General features: G+C 46.3%; 1 protein-coding gene across 3 annotated transcripts in view; it reads left to right on the top strand.

Moving 5' to 3' along the window:
* LOC134344219 (DENN domain-containing protein 2C-like) overlaps positions 1-21,537 on the top strand; it is a 164,791-nt gene that overhangs the window by 60,057 nt on the left and 83,197 nt on the right. For all 3 annotated transcript variants that reach the window (XM_063043651.1, XM_063043650.1, XM_063043652.1), the window contains exons 4-5: positions 9,780-9,928; positions 21,001-21,107. In XM_063043651.1, coding sequence (XP_062899721.1) covers positions 9,780-9,928; positions 21,001-21,107 — 256 coding nt within the window. The remainder of the gene's footprint in view (positions 1-9,779; positions 9,929-21,000; positions 21,108-21,537) is intronic.

Here is a 21,537-nt window from a genome sequence, read left to right as displayed (position 1 = left end):
TCTGGTTCCCTTTACCTGCCCATCACATTCCTCTGGTGCCCACCTCCATGCTCTTCCATGGGCCACCATCCTCTCCTATCTTCGCCTATTAGGTTTACCTCCTCCGCCTAACACTTCCCAGCTTCTTAATTCATTCCCCCTCCCCATCTACCCAGATCCCTGCCAACTGGTTTGACCTAACTCCTGCCAGCTTGTACTTCTTCCTCACCCCACCACTTTCTTATTCTGACCTCTGCCCCCTTTCCCTCCCAGTCCTGTAGAAGGGTCTCAGCCCAAAACATCTACTCTTTGTTCCCCTCTACAGTTGCTGCCTGACTTGCTGAGTTCTTCCAGCATTTTGCGTGTGTTGTTCAAGATTCCCAGCACTGGTAGAAACTCTTGTTTCCAATACCCTAGGGGGTCCTGTGTTGCAGCTGTCACGTTTTTTCAGATAGGTTCACTCCTCCCAATCACTCCAGCTCCATGACTCCTACTACTGTCCAGCCCCAGAGTGTTTGAATTCTAGTCGTGGCCTTTTCCACATGGTCCCCATCTTCGCTCACCTTTGGACTCCTGCCTTCAGCCACCTGAACATTTGTTCTTAAATCCCTCTACCTTTCCTTTCAATGAGATGGCTCTTCATCTCTTTGACCATGCAGTGTCCCGAGCAAATGACCAAATGCATAAAGGTTGGTGTTATATTTTGCCTGAAAACTGGCCTTTTTAAGAATCTCAGGAAGCTTCATTGCATTAAGATTCCCACATGAATCTAGCTGGTGATTTTTTCATTATGCCATGTTGCAAGGTCCTGGTGTATGCGGAAACCTAGATTGTTTAGCAGTTCCAGTGGATCAGCATAGGTGAAATCCTAGTATTCTGCTTCCTTTCTGGTTATGTGATCTAATGGTTCCTCTTGCCAAGGAGACAGACCATGTCTCCATGAGTCACTGTTTTGCTAAGCTTGGCTGGGACAGCGATGAGCAAACAGGAAGATTCAAAATTATGAATCTCTGTTCTTCCAGCTCCTGGAATTGTCAATTAGTGGCCTACTTGTCTGTGTTTACCCTCCATAATTGAATAGCCTTCGTGTGCATTCACTAGATGCAGAGATTCACAATACAGAAACAGGTCCTTGAGGTTATCCAATCTGTGCCGTAACATTAATCTGCCCAGACCATAGCCCCCCGTACCCCTCCCACCTATCTACCCATCTAAATTTCTCTTAAATGCTGAAGTCGACCCCAGATCCACCACTTGCATTGGCAGCTCATTCCGCACTCTTCCCCACCCTCTGAGTGAAGAAGTTCTCCCTCATGCTCCCCTTAAAACATTTCACCTTTCACCCTTAATCTAGTTGTAGTCTCGCCCAACCTCAGCAGAAAAAGTCTGCTTGCATTTACCCCGGTGTAGATCAAACTTTGTCATCGTCGTCTTCTTTCTCTTCTTGCTATCCATCCCATAGGATGATGATGGTTCCTTTCAGTCAGTTAGTGGGGTTTGATATGTGCATCCTGGAGTGACTGTACAGGCCGATCCTTGACGGGCACTGCTTGCCACATACTTGGCAGGTGAGGCCTGGAGGGGCAGCAGGGCAGAAGCTCTGTTGTGGCGCTTCCTGTGCCTTTCCTCTGTTGCCTCGTTGAGCTTGTTCTCAGCAGCGTCCACACCTTTTCTGATGGCGTCCCTCCACTGTGAGCGATCTTGAGCCAGATCCTCCCATGTTGATGGGGCAATGTCAGCTTTCTTGAGGCTCCTGTGCAGAACATCCTTGTACCGTAGTCACTGGCCTCGTTTTCAGGTACCACTGGACAGTCGGCCGTACAAGATGTCCTTGGGCAGGCTTCCGCCAGGCATTCTGACAACATGTCCTGCCCAGCGCAGTTGGGCTGACATCACCAAGGTTGAAACTGCTGGCATTCCGGCTCGAGAGAGGACCTCGGTATTGGAGACCTTGTCTCGCCGGGTGATCTTCATCAGAGAACGTAGGTAACGCTGCTGCAGTTGGTCAAGCTGGTGTAAGTGTTTCTGATATGGGCACCTAGTCTTACATCCGTATAACAAGGTTGATATGACAACGGCCCTGTATACCTTGCACTTGGTGGCCAACCTGATGTTCTGTGACCAAACTCAATCTTTCAGCTGGCCAAAGACAAAGCGGGCTTTTCTGGTTCTTGACTCAATCTACATCCAGAGAAGCTGAGGATGCTATTATGCTGCTGCCCAGGCAGCAAAACTTGTTGACAGCATTGAGACGAGTGTCATCAATGAGGACAGTTGGTTCTTCGTAGCTTGAGCCAGGAGCCAGTTGGTACGAAACTTCCGTCTTTTTCAGGCTGGTTGTCAGTCCGAAGCTTTTGGCTGCACTGGCAAAGCAATTGGTGATCTCCTGTAAATTTTTGAGAGAATGGGTAACCAGTGCACAGTCATCAGCAAACTGTAGCTCATGCACCACAATGTCCCTGACTTTTGTTTTTGCTCTCAATCTTGCAAGGTTGAGGAGCCCGCCATCAGCCCTTGTTTGTAGGAAGACCCCTAACTTCAGGTCTGATGTGGCATCCTGAAGAACAGTAGTGAAGAATAGTCCAAACAGAGTAGGAGCCAGGACACAACCCTGTTCTACGCCGTTGCTGATGGAACATGGGTCTGACAACTCACTACACATGTTGATGCGGCCTTCCATGCCTTCGTGGAACTGACGGATGATGTTGGTTAGCCTTCCCTACCAACAGTGTCAAGCGCTTTGGTTAGATCAACAAATGTGACATAGAGACTTCTCTGCTGCTCAACACATTTCTCCTGGAGCTGCCTCAGTGAAAAGATCATGTCCACTGTACGACGGCCTGTTCGAAAACCACACTGGCTTTCTGGAAGGATGTTGTCACTGATGTTGGACACCAAGCGTCTAAGGATGATCTTCGGAAGGCATTTTCCCACAACTGACAGAAGAGAGATGCCACGGTAATTGTTGCAGTCTGTCTTGTCTCCCTTGTTCTAGTAGATGGTCACAATTGATGCATCTTTGAAGTCTTGTGGTAGTTCTGCAGCTCCACACAACTTTGTGAACAGCTGGTGCAGGCATGATGTCAGTGTGTGACCACCATACTGGTAGATCTCGGCTGTGACCCGGTCAGGTCCTGGTGCTTTGTTACGTTTTAACTGCTTGATGGCTTTGATGACCTCGTGAAGAGTAGGGGGAGCATCTAGCTCGAACAGTATGGGTCAAGGGTTTACTCTGCCCAGTGCTTCATCAGTGTTGGTTCCTGGTCTGTTCAGCAGCTCGTGGAAGTGTTCTTGCCATCTTTTCATGTGCTCTGACTTCTCAGTGAAGATGGATGTACTGTCCTTGCTCAGGAGTTGTGAGGTACCTTGTTTTGATGGACCATACACAACCTTGATTGCTTCAGAGATGCTTTTTGAGTCATTACAGTCAGCGAAGGCTTGTAACTCCTTGGCCTTGTTTGCCCACCATTGGTCTTTCATAGCCCTGAGCTGCCTCTGCAAAGTTGATTTTACACTCAAAAAGGCACGTTTTTTGGAACTGGAGTTTGGGTTTCGAAGAAGATCCTGGTGTGCAGCTGCCTTAGTTCTCAGAAGGTCTTGCGCAGATTGGTTGCTCTCATCAAACCAGTCCTGATGCTTGCGCTTGACTTTCCCCAAGGTGACATGGGCAGCGCTGTAGACCGTTCCTTTGAAGGCATTCCAGTGCTCAGTAATATCGTCTGGTGGATTCTCAACCAGTCTGCTCAGGGCAGTTTCCATAGAGGATTTCAGGGCATCAGCACACTCGCGATGTTTCTATTTGGTGGTGTTCAGCTTTTTTGGTGGTTTGGCAGCATTCAGTCTGCGTGGAGGTTTGATCGATAGACATAGATCCGACCACATCATTTGATGATCAGCTGAGCACTCAACTCCACGCTGAACTCTGGCGATACGAACGTCAGAGATGTCTTGTTGTTGGGTGATGACATAGACAATGAGATGCCAGCATTTAGATTGTGGATGCATCCATGTGCAGTTGAGCTTGTGTGGTAATCTGAACAGTGTGTTAGTAATGCACAGTTTGAATTCTGTGCACATCGAGAGGAGCAGTAGACCATTACTGTTACTGTTGCCAACCCCTTGGCATCCAATCACACCAGGCCACACAGTGGACTCCTTGCCAACCTGAGCATTAAAATCCCCCAGCAATAGCAGCTAATCGGAAGTTGCCACGCTACTGATGGTGGTTTTCAGCTCACTGTAGGATGCCTCCTTGACTTCACTGGGATCAGTCAGAGTTGGGGCGTAAACGTTGACTATGGTGAGGTGGCATTTTCCTTGCAAAACTGTATGCAAGGTCTGGATTCGATCATTTACAGCAACAGACAAGGTTGGTAGCTTTGCTGCGAGGCAGTTCTTGTTAGCCAAGCACACACCAGATTCTCTTCATTCTTCTTCGGGCCTGCCAGACCAGAAGAATGTGTGCCCTCCTTTCTCTTCACAATGCGCGCCCTCTCCAGCGAGACAGGACTCCTGGAAGGCCGCAATGTCCACTCTGTAGTCCTTGAGCACATGAGCAACAAGTGCAGTGCCTCTCTCTGGGTGATCTGAGTTAGCATTGTCCAACAGAGTTCATATGTTCCATGAGGCGACGATCAAATTCTGCTTGTGATTCTTACTGCTAACGCTGGACGACCCGCCAGCTGCGGCAGACTGGCCAGGTTGGTGTGAGCGGGCTTTGTTTGAGCCACCTTGTCTAGGCCCTTCCCTAATTGTAGCGTGAGCAGTGACTCCCTAAGCAGGGCTGCTCAGACACAGAGGGTGCTGCCTCACCGGATCTCCGCTCTGTAATCCATGTGCGACCACTCTCCCCCTGCCCCCTGCCCCCTGCATGCAGACTTGTGACTACAGCTCCCAGCTAGTCAAGCCTACTGCTTCGCCACTTGTCCGTCGCTACAGGACTTGGGTGTGTTGAGGATACCCCACTCCTCAGAAAGGAACAGTGTGTGCGTGAATGGATTTTAGGTGAGAAGGGGGTTGCACAGGTCCAGACCCACCCTCTCGACATCCCCTCCCGGATCCAGCGGCATGGTGGGGTCCAAGACGGCTGGGGGAAGTTCTGTTGAAGTGAATGGCCAGACCAAGCTTCGATGCAAGGGATGCCCTTTCCGCGCTTCATGGCACGTGTTTGCTAGATGGCCGTTGACCCTACGAGAGGGTTCATCCGCCCTTTGACAGGTCTTGTTTTTCATCCTGCAGGGTGTCTAGCCACTTTGTATACGTCTATCAAATCTCCCCTCAATCTATGTTGTATGGAATAAATTCAGGTCCTCAAGTCCTGGCATCGTCCTTGTAAATTCTCTCTGCATTCTTTCAATCTTATTTACATCTTTCCCGTAAGTAAGTGAACAAAACTTCACACAATACTCCAAATAAGGCCTCACCAACATCTTTTACAATATCAACATAACACCCCAACTCCTGTACTCAACACTTTGATTTATAAAGACTATGGGGTGGGGTGGAGATTCGTCTCTACCAGTGCAGGTGTAAGGTGCTGCGTCCCTCTGCTAGCCTGCAGGTCACCGTTGGGCAAGGTGTAGCCCCTGCTTAGTCGCCCTCCCCCCACCTGCTGATTAGGATCACGTGGAGCCATGGGAGCAGGTGGTGGATGGTCATATGAGAAGCTGGTGCAGATCACAAGCTCTCGCTGTGCAACCACTGACACCAGGCAGACCATCTCTAATGATTATTGATAACGGCTAGGGTCACAAATGTGCTTTCTTTATGACCCTATCTACCTGTGACACCACCTCAATTAATTATGGAGCTGTAGTCCCAGATCCCTCTGTTCTACCTCACACCTCAGTGTCCTACACTGTGTAAGACCCACCCTGGTTGGTCTTTGCAAAGTGCAAAAGCTCATACTTGGCAGATGGAATTTAAAACAGGCTTTTTTTTCCACACATTTTTCCAGCTGATTCAGATCCTACTGCAAGCCTTGATAGTCTTCCTCGCTGTCCTTTGCACCACCAATCTTGGTGATCTCCGCAAATTTGATCCAGTTAACAGTATTAGCGTTCAGGTTATTGACGTAAATGACACAGAACAATGGACCCAGCACCAGTCCCTGTGACACACCACCAGTCAGAGGACTTCAGTCAGAAAGGCAATCATCTATAACCACTTGGCTTCTTCTATGAAGCCAATGTCCAATCCAATTTACTACCTCATCTTGAGTGTCAAGCGACTGAACCTTCTTGACCAACCTCCCATGTGAGACCTTGTCAAAGGCCTTTCTAAAGTCCATATAGACAGCATTCACTGCCTTGCCTTTTACAACTTTCCTGGTAACTTCCTTGAAAAACTCTATAAGATTGGTTAAAAGTGACTTACCACGCATGAAGCCAAGTTGACTACCCCCAATCAGTCCCTGTTTATTCAAATATCTATATATCCAGTCTCTTAGAATACCTTCTAATAACTTTCCCACTATTGATGTCAGGCCCACTGGCTTATAATTTCCTGGCTTATTCTTGGATCTTTTCTTAAACAATGGAGCAGCATTACTACCCCGCAATCCTCCCGCACCACACCCATGGCTAAGGATGTTTTAAATATCTCTAAGGCCGCTGCAATTTCTGCACCAGCCTCCCACAGGGTCCGAGGGAACGCTTTGGCAGGTCCTCGGGATTTGTCCTAAATTGCCCCAAGGCAGCAAACACTTCCTCATTTGTAACCTTGCTGCTGCATTTCCTCACATCTATTTACTGTGTCCAACTCCTGAGTGAATACAACTGCAAAGAATCCATTTAATGTCTCTTTTGACTCTATGCACAGATTACCAGTGTGATTTTACAGAGGGCTAATTTTGTCGCTTGCAATCCTTTTGCTCTTTATATATCTGTAGAAGCTGTTAGGATTCTTCTTCAGTTTGTCTGCGAGAGCAACTCCATACCTTCTTTCAGCCCTCCAGATTTTTTTTCTTAAGCGTTCCCCTGTATTTCTTGTGCTCAAGTATCTTTCTTGTTCCTGCCTGCCTGCCTATACCGGCTATGCACCTCCTTTTTGTTACACAGGGCCTCAATATCTCTCAAAACCCAACATTCCCTAAACTGGTTGTCTTTGCCTTTTATTCTGATGGGAGCAGCCAAGTTCTGTACTCAATTGGCGTTTATCCAATATAGAATCTCAACGCAAGGACCTTTTCCATAATTACTTTGAAACTAATGGCATTACGATCACTAGATACAAAGTGTTCCCCCTGCATAAACATCTGTAACCTGCCCTGGCTTATTCCTTCATAGGAGATCTAGTACTGCATTCTCTCTAGATGTGACTTCTATGTACCGATTAAGGAAATTTTCCTGAGCACATTGGACAATTTCTATCCATCTAGTCCTTTTACAGTACGAGTTGGTTCCTCCTGCCCCAGCTTCTTGGCCGCATGTTAAACAGTACGATCTAAGCTGATGAAGGATCCCAGCCCAAAATGTCCACTGTTTATTCCCATCCATAGATGCTGCCTGACCTGCTGGGCTCCTCTAGCACATTGTGTGTATTGTTCTAGATTTCCAGCATCTGCAGTACTTTGTGTCTATGATAAACTTTATGATCTTACTGTATCTGGCCTCACTAGCACGTGGCACAGGTAACAGTCATGAGATCGCAACCCTGGAGGTCCTGTCCTTTAACTTAGCACCTAACTCCCTGAACTGACTTTGCAGGGCCTCGTCACCATCCCACCCATGTCATTGGTACTGATGTGGACCATGAGCTCTGGCTGATCACCCTCCCATTTAAGAATGCTGTAGAGTGAATCCGAGATGTTGCCTCCCGGGTGTTAGGGTTGGAGACAAACCATCCAGGAATCTCGTTCTTATCCACAAGTCTCCTTTCTGTTTCCCTAACCAACGAATGCCCAATTACTGGGTTGCAGAGACCTACTTAACTGTGGATTCTCCCAGGTAAAGCGTGGGTAAAATCTGTCAACAATATCCTGATCTGTCTGGTACTTTCAATAGCTTTACCCACATTAAATAATTTGACAATAAGTGCAGAGGCTCTTCGATAAGAAAAATCACTGCTCTGGAGGCTGCAGGTTGCTGCAACAACATTTCATTCTGGTGTAGCTAGTCCCGAATCGAAGTGTGGGAAATGTGAAGCCTGCTTTGGGAATGGGATTAAAGAACTGCAGGAGAAATCCCAGTCTGGTGCTTCCCTTTCCCATGACATTTCAGAAATTACTGACTGTACCTTTCCACTTTAATGAGCTGTTGAACTAGGCCTCTGTTGGTTGTGATAAATAGTGCTAAATGTTGAGGGCTCTGTCAAAGGAAGAGATCACTTGGTAGACGGAAGAAAAGACTAAAAGATGATCTTCATAAATCCTTGGTGGAGGGTGGGGTGGTTGGGGGAGCAATGCAGTATTCCCACTAGCTTCCAGAAATCCCTGGCCCATGGCGGGGAAGGAACATTCAGTCTGGGAGAAGCAGGAGTCAGTGCTGCAGAGATGGCAGGTAGAGCAGATCATCTTGCCCCAGCACCCAGCCACCTTGTGAGGCACAATCCCCATCCTGCCCCAGCTGTGTGACAGACTGCAGTTTTATCATTGCCCTCATCCACACCCAGAAGTGGGTGCGAGTGATCACGTCTGAAGTAGTAACAGGTTTGTGTCAACAGAGGAGACTAAAAGCTGGAGTGCTGACCCAGTGGAGTCAGCGGCCTGTCAGCCTACACAGACCATTGTGTCAGGCTGCACAAGGGGGGAAATAGGACAGGTCAGATGAGACAACCGATTGATGACCCCATCATACACACTGAACATTAAAACAACAATCCACACATGAATGTAAAGGAGATGCAGGTGGAAAGGTGTAAATCTATGAATGACTATGGGGCATAACTAGCAATGGAATGATAACAGACCTTGGAACTTGCCACCCAAATTATCAGAATGTACCTTTGAATACGATCTGTTAAAAGACCAAGTGAGACCCATCTCCACGTTGGAATAATAATAATGTCTCAGAAATCTTGCTCTGATTAGGAGGGGCATCTCTGTTGGGTGACTCCAAGGAATGCCATAGGCATAGTTTCTCTGTTTCTGTCTCTCCTCATGACCTTCTCTTCCACCTGTGTTTCTCTTCCCTTCTGTCTCCCTCCTGCCACTGTACCCTCCCCCATGCAACTTTCCTCTCTCTCTCTCTCTCTCTCTCTCTATCTCGTGCATCGCTAACTTTCCTCTCCAACAGATACAGTATGTCTCGTGCCTCCCATTATCACCTCCATACCTATCCCCATCCCTCCACGACCACCTTAGTGTTGTATTCAGAGATTTCTTCGTCAAGCTGACCAGTTGTCTATCTTGGCAGCCATACTTGCTCCTGCCATGATCTTTAATCTTTGAAATTGACGTCCCACTACCATCCTCACTCTATATGCTTCCATTTTTTTTGCCACGTAAGAGGTTCGGATTAAATCTGGTTTTTTTTGGTCTGGGTGTCTGGTTGTGTATCCCATTAGAAGTCTTGGTGACATTTTATTTGACGTCAATGGTGTGGAGAACTGTTTACAGCAGAACTTTTGTGCTGTATTCAGGATGCTAGACGTGGTCGTATGTGCCCCTGTGTACCTGCCTGCCTTCTCTCCTTCCTTGGCTTCCCACTGTTTCCTCCTTTTCTTTGTCCTTCTTCGCTCCCCCTATCCTGGTGTTCTTCCCTGCCTATCCAGTTTCTTTCTTTCCCTTCCCCTCTCCGAGCCCATTTAGCTCTGAACTGCAAGCCTGACTCCAAACATTGCAACTCACTCTCTATTTGTAGGAAGTCCTTCGAATTTGAGGATGTGGACAGTCTCAAGGTCCTCCTGACTCCTGTAGGTCACGAGAAGAATCACAGACAAGGTGTTAAGGATATGGAGAAGACACTTCCCCAAACGCTGTCCGAAGAGAACATCTACGAAGATATCATAAGTAAGCAGTCGAATTTGGAGATGAAAGTATTCTTTGCCATACTGGTGTGATTATTTTTGCTCTGCCTGTTGCTACTTTCCACCACACTGCATTTTGCAATGCATTCCTCGATATAGCTTTTCTTTTCTATTATTTATTGATCGATCAGTAGAAATGGAACATTCTAGAAGTTAGGGGAACAGTACATGGCTCCTTCAATAAAACCATAGGCACAAAAATGGGGCCTTCAGACCACTACATTCCTGCTAGCCCTTTTGTTCATCTGCACTGACCCCATGTACGCATTAGAGCTGTATCCTTCTACACTTCTCTTGGTTAATTGCTTTTCAAAGTACCTCAGCACCATCTCCTCTGGCTGCAAGTTCCAGATTGCAGCGGTTTCCTGTCTATTTAAAAACACAGTATTGTGCAAAAATTCTATGTGCAGATAGGGAACTTATGACTTTTGCACAGTACTGTAATAATTTTATGTGTTGCACGGTACTGCTGCTGCAAATTTTAAAAAATCATGGCATATGTGAGTGATGATAAACGTGATTCTGATATGGGTCTCCATAGTGGACTGAGAGTGGAACAGGGGCAGGGAGAGGGGAATCATGGTTGACAAAAGGGGAACGGTTAGTGGAGAGAGCAGGAAACACCAGAGAGACATTCCGTAATGATCAATAAACCAGTTGTTTGGAATCAAAGACCCTTGCCTGGTGTCTCAGGGGTGGGTGTGTCTGCACCCGTGCCACTCCCTGCCCTGGCACTCCTCTGCCACCTGACCCACACCCTTCCCGCGGTGCCCCAATCTTGCCATTCTCAACATCCTTTGCTCCTGCCAGATTTACAAATTCCCTCTCCGCTCCATATTGACAAAATGCAGTACTGTGCAAAAGACTTGGGCACCCGAGCTATATACAGTATGTCCCTAAGACTTTTGCACAGAAATCCCCTTTAAAACGTTTCCCTTCTCAACTTAAACCTTTGCCCTTGTGTATTTTAAATCATTTTCCATGGTGAAAAGATTCTGACTTTCTACCCTACTATGCATTTCGTAATATAATATACTTGCATCAGATCATGCCTCGGGCTACTCAGCTCCTGGGAAAACAAGCCCAGCGTATCCATTCTGTCCCCATCACTTTAGCTGTTACATTAATGGTGTGTGTATGTGTATGTACTTGTGTGCATCAGCCCCACATTTCAGGCCTTTCCATCAAGAACTCTTGACTTCCCGGCCCACCTCATCATGGCCCTTGTACCATATTGTCTGCCTGCACTGCACTGCACTCTCTCTGTAACTGTGATACTTTATTCCACTTTGTACTACCTCAATGCTCTTGTGTTTCGGATGATTGGTATGACAAGCTAAATTTTTCACTATATCTCAGTACATGTGACAATAGTAAACCAGTTAACATCATCAATCCCAAACTTTAGAAATTTGTTTTCCTACTTTCCTCTCCGGCTTTCATTTATTTGGGAAAAAAAAGCTTCCCAATTCTCTAACTGCCTGTCCTATTGATTTCTGTGCTGTCAAGACGACAGCATTTCCCTCTGTATCGTCATAACAAAAGCTCTCGTCATTGACTTCAGGAAGAGGGTGGTGTACGTGTGCTTGTCCATATCAACAATATTGAGATTGAGAAGGATGACAACCAAGAGGTGGATCACTAATTATCTGTCCTGATCCAACCTTGCAGGCATCACAGCCAGGAGAGCTCATCAATGCCTCTGCCTCCTCAGGAACATAGAACAGTGCAGGCTGTTCCTACCCACACTGAGCTGACATTTTAATTTTCAAGGTCAATCTAACTGTTCCTTTCCATGTGGCCCTCCATTTTCCTTTCATCCTTGTGACTATCATGTAGTCTCTTAAATGTATCTGCCTCTACCAACACCTCTGACAGTGCATTCTGTGCACTTTTCTCTGGGTGTTTAATTAAAAAAAACTACCTTTTACAGCACCCCCCATACTTTTCTCCAATCAGCTCTCATTAGCCAATGTTGCCCTGGGAAATGCCACTGGCTTTCCACTCTGTCTCTTGTCATCTTATACACTCTAACCAGGTCTCATCTCATCCTCTTTTGCTCCAAAGAGAAAAGCCCTGGCTTGCTCAACCTTTCATCATTAGACATGCTTTCTAATCCAGACCGCATACTGGTAAATCTCCTTTGCACCCTCTCCAGAGCTTCCACTTGCTTTCTATAATGAGGTGACCAGAGATGAACACAATATTCCAGGTGTGGTCTAGTCATGGTTTTACAGAGCTGCAATATGACCTCACGGCTCAAATTCAATCCCACAAATAACAAAGGCCAACATACCAGATGCCTTCTTAACCACCCTATCAATTTGTGTGATAACTTTGAGGGGTCCAGGGTCAAGACCCTCTGTTCCTCCACACTTCGAAGAATCTTCTAATTATTCTTGTACTCGGCCTTCAAGTTCAATCTACCAAGGTGTAGGACTTCACACTTTTCTAGATTGAACTCTATCTGCCACTTCTCAGCCCAGCTCTCCATTCCGTCGAAGTCTCGTTGTAACCTATGACAACTTTCTAATCTATCCACTTCCTCACCCGAGTCATTGATTAAAGATGACTTGCAGGGATCCCAGACAGATCCTTGCAGAACACCACTGGTCACAAGCCTCTAGGCAGAAAACCCTCCATCTACTACCACCCTCTGCCTTCTGTGGGCAAACCAACTCACTATCCACGCAGCCAAGTTTCCCTGGATCCCATGCCTCTTGACTTTCTGGATGAGACTAGCATGGGGAGCCTTGTCAAATTCCTTATTAGCATGCATATCAACAACAACCACTGCGCTACCCCTTTATTTTGTCACTTCCTTGAAAAAGTCTGTCAGGCTTGTGAGGCACAGACTGCGTCTCACCAAGCCACCTGACTATCCCGAATGAGACTATTCTCCAAATGCTTGTAAATCCTGTCTCTGAGAACCCTCTCCGGTAGTTTGTCCATCACTGATGTAAAGCTCACTAGTCTAATTCCCAAAATTGTCTATATTCCCTTTCTTAAACAAAGGAATAACATTTGTTCTCCTCCAGTATTCCGGTACTACTCCTGTGGCCAGTGAGGATGCAAAGATCATTGCTAATAGTGCAGCTTCCTGTGCTAATCTGTGATATATACCATCTGGCCCTAGGGTCTTGTCTACCCTCATGTTTTTCAAAGGTTCCTACTCATCATCTGTCTTAACCTCTGCGTTCCAGCACATTGGCTTGTTTTATGCTGACCTCCCATTCATCAAGGTCACTCTTACTGGTAAATACTGAAGCAAAGTTTTCATTGAGATCCTACCCTCAGTCTAGCAATCCTCCTATTCTTCAAGTGATTCCTTAACTCTACTCGACGAGGCCTTCTCATCCGCCCCTTCTAGCTCTCTTAAGCTCTTCCAGGCCACCTTGTAAAACGCAAGAGTCATGTCTTGTTTTTGCTTTCAAAACATTAAATATACCTCCTTCTTCCTCTTGATTAAATGTTCCAGCTTTCTTATTATCCAAGGTTCCTTCACCCTACATCTTTTCCCTGCTTCTATAGAATAAACCTATCCAGAAACCCCTGCAAGTACTCCAAAAACAATCTCCTAATTTCCATTGTACATTTCCCTGGGTACATCTGTTCCCAATTACCATTCCAAGATCCTGCCTAATAGCATCATAATTAGCCCTCCCCAATTAAATACTTTCCCATGCCGTCTGCTCCTATGCTAAAGGTCAGGGAGTTATGGTCACTGTTGAAAGTTTGTTCACTGAGATCTGTCACCTGATGAGGTTAGTTGCCCAGTACTAAGTCCACTATGGCTTCTCCTCCAGTTAGCCCGTCCTCATATTATGTCGAAAATCTTCCTGGACACACCTAATCAATAAGTAATGATCTTTCAAAAATCACAAGTTCTGGGATGGTTCAGGAGGACTGGACAGTTGAAAATATCACTCCACTCTTTAAGAAGGGAGGGAGGGAGGCAGAAAAAGGAGCTAGTGGTAGACCTGAGGAGAGCTAAGGTACCAGTGACCCCTGTTTCCATCCAGGGGGTCAGTGTGGACATGGTGGAGGATTACAAATACCTGGTGATACGAATTGACAATACACTGGACTGGTCAAAGAACACTGAGGCTGTCTACAAGAAGGGTCAGAGCCGTCTCTATTTCCTGAGGAGACTGAGGTCCTTTAACATCTGCCGGACGATGCTGAGGATGTTCTACGAGTCTGTGGTGGCCAGTGCTATCATGTTTGCTGTTGTGTGCTGGGGCAGCAGGCTGAGGGTAACAGACACCAACAGAATCAACAAACTTATTCGTAAGGCCAGTGATGTTGTGGGGATGGAACTGGACTCTCTCATGGTGGTGTCTGAAAAGAGGATGCTGTCCAAGTTGCATGCCATCTTGGTCAATGTCTCCCATCCACTACATAATGTACTGGTTGGGCACAGCAGTACATTCAGCCAGAGACTCATTCCACCGAGATGCAACACAGAGCGTCATAGGAAGTCATTCCTGCCTGTGGCCATCAAACTTTACAACTCCTCCCTTGGAGGGTCAGACACCCTGAGCCAATAGGCTGGTCCTGCACTTATTTCATAATTTACTGGCATAACTTACATATTACTATTTAACTATTTATGGTTCTATTACTATTTATTATTTATGGTGCAACTGTAACAAAAACCAATTTCCCCCGGGATCAATAAAGTATGACTATGAAAAGTAAATTTTAATCCAGCTAGCCTGACTGCAGTGGTTGGGAATATGTGTGTTAATAAGGATGGGGTTTCGAGGCACCCGAGTATGCATGGAAAAAAAGTAGGCCAAAGTCAGCATGGTTTCCTTAAGGGGAAATCTTGCCTGACAAATCCGTTGGAATTCTTTGAGGAAATAATGGGCAGGATAGACAAAGGAGAGCCAGTGGATGTTGTTTACTTGGATTTTCAGAAGGTCTTTGACAAGATGCCATACATGAGTGTGCTTAACAAGATAAGAACTCATGATATTACAGGAAAGATACTAGCATGGATAGAAGATTGGCTGACTGGCAAGAGGTAAAGAGTTGGAATAAGAGGGCATTTTCTGGTTAGCTACTGGTGGCTAGTCATGTGCTGCTGGGGTCGGCTTCTTTTCACGTATGTGAATGATTTGGATGTCGGAATCTGCAGAAGCACCTGGACAGATTTGGAGAATGGGCAGTAGACTGGCAGATGGATTGTAGCATGGAGAAGTGTATGGTGATACTCTTTGGAAGAAGGAATAAAGACGCAGACTATTTTTAAGTGGGGAGAAAATTCAAAAATCTAAAGTGCAAAGAAACTTGGGAGTCCTTGTGCAGGATTCCCTAAAGGTTAACTTGCAGGTTGAGTCGGTGGTAAGGAAGGCAAATGCAATGCTATCATTCATTTCAAAAGGACTAGAATACAAAATGCTGAGGCTTTATAAGATCATAAGACATAGGAGCAGAATTAGGCCATCTGGCCCATCGAGTCTGCTCCGCCATTCAATCATGGCTGATCCTTTCTTTTTCTCCTCCTCAAACCCACTTCCCAGCCCTCTCCCCGTAATCTTTGATGCTACATCCAGTCAAGAACCCATCAACCTCCGCTTTAAATATACCGAACGACCTGGCCTCCACAGCTGCTTGTGACAGCAAATAAGGCTACACTGGTCAGACTACAGTCAGAGTATTGTGAGCAGTTTTGGACTCCTAATCTAAGAAAGGATATGTTGGCATTCGAGAGGGTCCAGAGGAGACTGACAAAAATGATCGTGGGATTAATGTATGAGGAGTGTTTGATGGCTCTGGAATGATGGGGATTGGGGATCTCATTGAAGGGTCTGATAGAATGGATGTAGGAAAGATGTTTCCAATAATGATGAGTCTAGGACCAGAGGGCACAGCCTTGGACTAGAAGGACTTCCATTTAGAACAGGTGAGGAAAAATTTCTTTAGCCCAGAGGGTGGTGAATCTGTGGAATTCATTGCCATGGACAGCTGTGGAGGCCAAGTAACTGGGTATGTTTAAAGCGGAGGTTAATGGGTTCTTGATTAGTCAGGGCATGAAAGGTTATGGGGAGAAGGCAGGAGAATGGGGTTGAGAGGGGTAATAAATCAGCCGCGGTGGAATGACAGAGAAGACCTGATGGGCCAAATGGCCTAATTCTGCTCCTATGTCCTGTGGCCCATCTAAACCTTGCACTAAGGAGGTGCCAATCAATATTAGGGAAGCTGAAGTCCCCTGTGACAGCTACCCTGTTATTTTTGCACCTTTACAAAATCTGCCTCCTGATCTGAAGATATTGGCAAGCCTATGGAATACTCTCAATGGAGCAATTTCTCCCTTACTGTTTCTAATTTCAATCCACACTGACTCAGTGGGCAATGTCAGAATGTCCTCTTTTCTGCAGCCCTGATACTATCCCTGATTCACAATGCCACTCCCTCATCTCTCTTACCTCTCTCCCTGTCCCTTCCAAACGTCTAAAAACCCAGAACATCCAGCAGCCAATCCCACCCTTGTGACAGCCGAGTCTCCTTAATGGCCACAGCGCCATAGTTCCATGTACTGATTCAACTGTTTTTTAAAATGTTATTTTTGTTAGGGTGGTGAACTTGCTTGTTTAGAGATACAGCATGGAGCCTGCCCTTCTGGCACAATGAGCCCAGCATCAGAGGGCAATTTACAATGACCAGTGAACCTGCTAACTGGTACGTCTTGACTGTGAGAGGAAATTGGAGTAGCCGGAGGAAACCCATGCATTCACAGGGAGAACATAGGAACTCCAGAATTGAACTCTAAATTCTGGACTACCCCAAGCTGTTGTAGCACATTGCTAACTGGTATGCTGGCCCACTTCAGTTAATGAAAGAGGCATTTCTCCTTTGAACTTCACCAACTTTCCTCGATGCATCCCATCTGCATAACATCTCGGTATGATAACTGCTCTGCACGTAACTACAAGGAACTGCAGGGTTGTGGACACAGCTCAACGCCTGTCTCCCCTCTATACGGCACACAGAAAATGCTGGAGGAACTCAGCAGGTCAGGCAGCATCTACAGGAAAAGAATAAACAGTTGACATCTCAGGGTGAGACTCTTCACGAGTCCTGATGAAGGGTCTTGGCACAAAACATCAACTGTTTACTCCTTTCCATAGATGCTACCTGGCCTGCTGAGTTCCTCCAGCATTTTGTGTGTGTCTTACTTGGATTGTTAGCATCTGCAGGTTTTCTTGTGTTCGTGGTCCCCTCTATGGGCTCTATTTATAATCCTCACTGCCTCAGTAAGGCAACCAGCATAAATTGAGACATTCTCTCTTGTTCCTCCTCCAGTCAGGCAGAAAATACAAAAGCCTGAAACACGTACCACCTGGCTGAGGGACAAATTCTGCCCTACAGTTATAAATTTATTTGTTTATTTATTTATTGAAATACAGCATGGAGTTGGCCCTTCTGGTGTCTCAAGCTGCAATACTCAGCAAACCACCGATTTAACCCCAGCCTAATCATGGGACAGTTTACAATGATCAAATCAACCTACCAGCTGGTACATATTTTGACTGTGGGAGGAAACCGGAGCACCCGGAGGAAACCCGAGTGGTCACAGACAGCGGCGGGAATTGAATCAGGGTCGCCTGTTCTGTAAAGCATTGTGCTGACCACTCCGCTGGTAGATGATGAACTTGTGGAAGGCAGATAGTCCCCTCGTACGATGAGTTGGACTCTTGACCTCCTGATCTCCCTCTTCAAGACCTTATTGTTTACCTGCACTGCACGTTGACATTATTTTCCCTTGTTTAACCTCACTGTACTGCGTAATGATCTGATCTGTATGAACAGCATGCTTTTTTTTATATCTTGGTACACATGACAATAATAAACCAGCTCCAATTTCCTTACAAGAGATAACCCTTGGGTTATTTCATCAATTCATACACAAATACAAAAAAAAGCTGGAGGAAGCAATTAGATCCCCTATGCCAGTGCCACTATTCAGTAAAATAGAACATAGTCCTGTACAACACAGAACAAGCCCATCAGCTCACAGTGTTGTGGCTTGCTAACTAAACCAATGATCCCCAATTAATCTAATTCCTCTGCCCTTTGCATTGATCATATCCCCTCCTCCATATTCATGTGCCCATCTAAGAGCCTGTTAAGCACCCTATGCTAATCTCCCTCTACCACCATCCCTGCCAATGTATTCCAGGCCCCCACTGCTCTGTGTATTTTATTTTTGAAAAACTTGATTGGCACATTTTTAGTAGCTCCCCCTACTCCAGCCCCACCTCCACCCATCCCATGTGCCTTAACGTACTAGACATTTCATTTCTGGGCAAAACTACCGACTGTCTTTCTATGAACTTCCAAATCTTTCTCACCCTCTGCTGCTCTCGGGGGGAAACGGCCCCAGCCTGTCCAACCCCTCCTCAGAAAGGAGCACATGTCCTCCACACCATGCAACGTCCTGGTGAACCACCTCTGCACAAAGCCTCCATTTCCTTCCTGTAATGTGGCCAAGACTCTAAATGTGACCTGGCCAGAGTTTTGTAAAGCCACCTCCAATATCAGTTGAAGTCACTTGTTGCAAGCTCCTTCTCCCTGGCTGGAAGTGGTCCAGCAGTTCCCTGGAATGTAACCTCCCCTGCTACAAATTGCCTGTCGAAGTCCTGGAGTGTGGAGCCGACGCTGTCAGTATCTGTGTGCTGGGTGGGTTGTGGAGAGCTGTGAGAAGCTCTGGTCCTCAGTTTCTAGATGCCTTTGATCCACCTCTTTGGTTACAGCAACACGTGGGTTGGAAAGAATTCAACATGTTAGGGCAGCACAGGTAGAGCAGTGCATTGTATCCAGTGCTGACCCTCAGCAGCTCGAGGAGCATCTGTGGGAGGAAAGGAATTGTTGACATTTTGGGTCGAAGCCCTGCGTTGGGACTCAGGGTGGAGAGGAGATGAAAAGGCGAAGGGGACTGGTGAGATGGGAGTCTGAGGTGACAAGTGGACTGAGGAGGGGAATGTAAGATGATGAACAGTCTGTGCTGGGAGGGGCTGTGTCTCCACAGCACCTCCTCTTGTTGGTCAGCAGTCCCCACCCGAAACAGGAAGATGGGCACCTGGGGCCGAGTCATGCCTGTTTTAAGGGGGGGGGGCGGGGTGCTGAGATATTGTCAGATGGAAGATCTTTTCCTTTAAGGAAACGCAGTGGTAGTCTCATCTGTTTGGTGATGATTTTGAATTTCAGTGCCACACCACCATCCAATCACTTCATTAGTGGAGGGTCTAGTTGGTGTTCCTGCTGAATAACTGACGGCACAGGAAATGGCTAATGGCCACATTCTGTACATCGAAGCCATTACATAAACTGTGCATGACTCCATTCTTAACATATTTCATCTAATTCCAATTGTAAACCCTCATGCTCAAATCCTTCGTATAAATGACAGACGCCGAGCAGATGCAACATCTAGAACCAATTTCTAGGCAGTGTTCAATGCAGTATCTCCAAGGAGAATGTGTACTCTCCACGAGTGACCGCTAGCCAAAAGGTAGCGTTGAGCAGACTGACAGCATAACTAGTAGCCTTTTTCCTGCCAAGCAAACCCACCCCTGGATAGAGTCTGACATGTCCTCTGGGAAGCCTCCTGTATATAAGGAGTTGCCCTGTAAAGATGACATCTGGGGTTCCAGTGTCAAAGGTAGTGCATTCCAGCTCAAGGCCAGACCACTATGAATCCATAAATGCATTTATATTGCAATAAGGACCACTCTTCCTTCATGCATAAAAACAGAAGAAAACCTTCTGCCCATCAGGTTCCTGCTGGCTAGTAGCAGAGCTGTTTCTCCCCTTGTTTCCCTGTAGCCCATCTGGGAGGTGTGGGACTTGTTCTCTTGTACCCACACTTCTCTTGTTGCTTAATGACATTAAGCAGAAGTGGCCAGAAGCTAATTAACCTACCTGCACGTTTGTTGGCATGTGGGAGGAAGCTGGAACATCCTGGACAAACCCATTTTTGGTACGAGCAGTGAAGGGCCTGGCCCTGGAACTGTGGGACTGCAGCGCAGTGTGATGCAGCACATGGTCATCCAGTTAGAGAGTAACCAGCTATCAGTGCAATGCTGAAAGTGATCACACTCACACCACCAGGTTCAGGAACAGTTATCACCCCTCGACCATCAGGCTCTTGAACCACAGGGGATAACTTCGCCTAACCTCACTTGCCCCATCATTGAAATGTTCCCACAACCAATGGACTTACTTTCAAGGACCCTTCATCTCATGTTCTTGATATTTATTGCTTATTTATTATTTTTATTATTATTTATTATTATTGTTCCATTATTTTTTGTATTTGCAGTTTGTTGTCTTCTGCACTCTGGTTGAATGTCCAAGTTGGGCAGCCTCTCAGTGATTCTGTTATGGTTATTATTCTATAGATTTATTGAGTGTGCACACAAGGAAATGAATCTCAGGGTTTATATGATGATGTATGTGTACTTTGATAATAAATTTACTTTGAACTTCGATCCTTCTGTTTCAGAGAACAAACTCTGCCATGTTGAACGCAGTGTCCCTCTTACATTCTCTGTTAAATGCCGAGGTAGTTATCCCTTGACAATCATCTGCATTGGTTGATGGGTCTGTGATTATACAGAAGGGGTGATCTGCTTGGAAAAACATACCATCCTAAGGAGGCATGACAGTGTATTAATGTTTTCACCAACAGAAAACTCGTGAACAGGGGTTAGAGTTTCAAGAAAAGAGGGTGATCGTATAAAAGCAGGTGACACGGAAATCTCTTCTTGTGGAGGGTAGTGAATCTCTGATTCTCTAGCCCAGAGCTGGGGAAGCTGGCTCAGCAGGAGAAGGTAAAATAGAGAGAGATAATTCTGGAAGCTTGATATTTGGGATAGTGGGCTGTGGGAATCTGGCACAGAGGAGGAGATGTGTCCTGGGATAGATCAGCCATGACTATATTAAATGTTGGGGCAGGAATGAGGGGTGGAATGGGCTACTCTTATTTTCCAGTGTCCCAGTATGCAGAAATCAGGCATTCTGAGTCTTCTTCTGCGTTGACTCTAGGTCCTTCGAAGGAGAATCCATACGAAGACGTCAAGTTCTCACCGTTTCTATCTCGGGGAAGGCGAGTTTGGGCATCACCACCGAGTCGACCCAGGAGGCCTCCAGAGGTAGGAATCCCAAACAGCATGTCCTTTACACCTCTACTTTTCAGGATCCCGGAAATAAAAGTGGACTTATTAAGCACTTTTCACAATATGTCTTGAATCCACTGCTGGCAGTTTTGCAGTGTGGTCCCTGTGTGGGACAGGAAATGTAGCTGCTAGTTTAGGCTCAGCCAGGTCTCACCAGAAGCACACTTGTGATGTTGGATGGTTGAGAAACATGTCTGGGCCAAGCCACTGGAGAGAACTTGTTACATAGAACAATACAGCACAGGAACAAGCCCTTCAGCCCACAGTGTCGTGCTGAACAAATATAATCATTCTTGCCTGCACATAGTCCATATCGCTCCATTCCCTCTTTTCCCATCCAACTATCTAAGAGCATTTTAAGTGCCTCTATTAAACCTGCCTCCACTACCACCAGTGCCAGTGCATT

Source organism: Mobula hypostoma, chromosome 3 (assembly GCF_963921235.1).
Source record: "Mobula hypostoma chromosome 3, sMobHyp1.1, whole genome shotgun sequence".
Classification (NCBI taxonomy): Eukaryota; Metazoa; Chordata; class Chondrichthyes; order Myliobatiformes; family Myliobatidae; genus Mobula; species Mobula hypostoma.
This window is presented reverse-complemented; position numbering and strand designations above follow the sequence as displayed.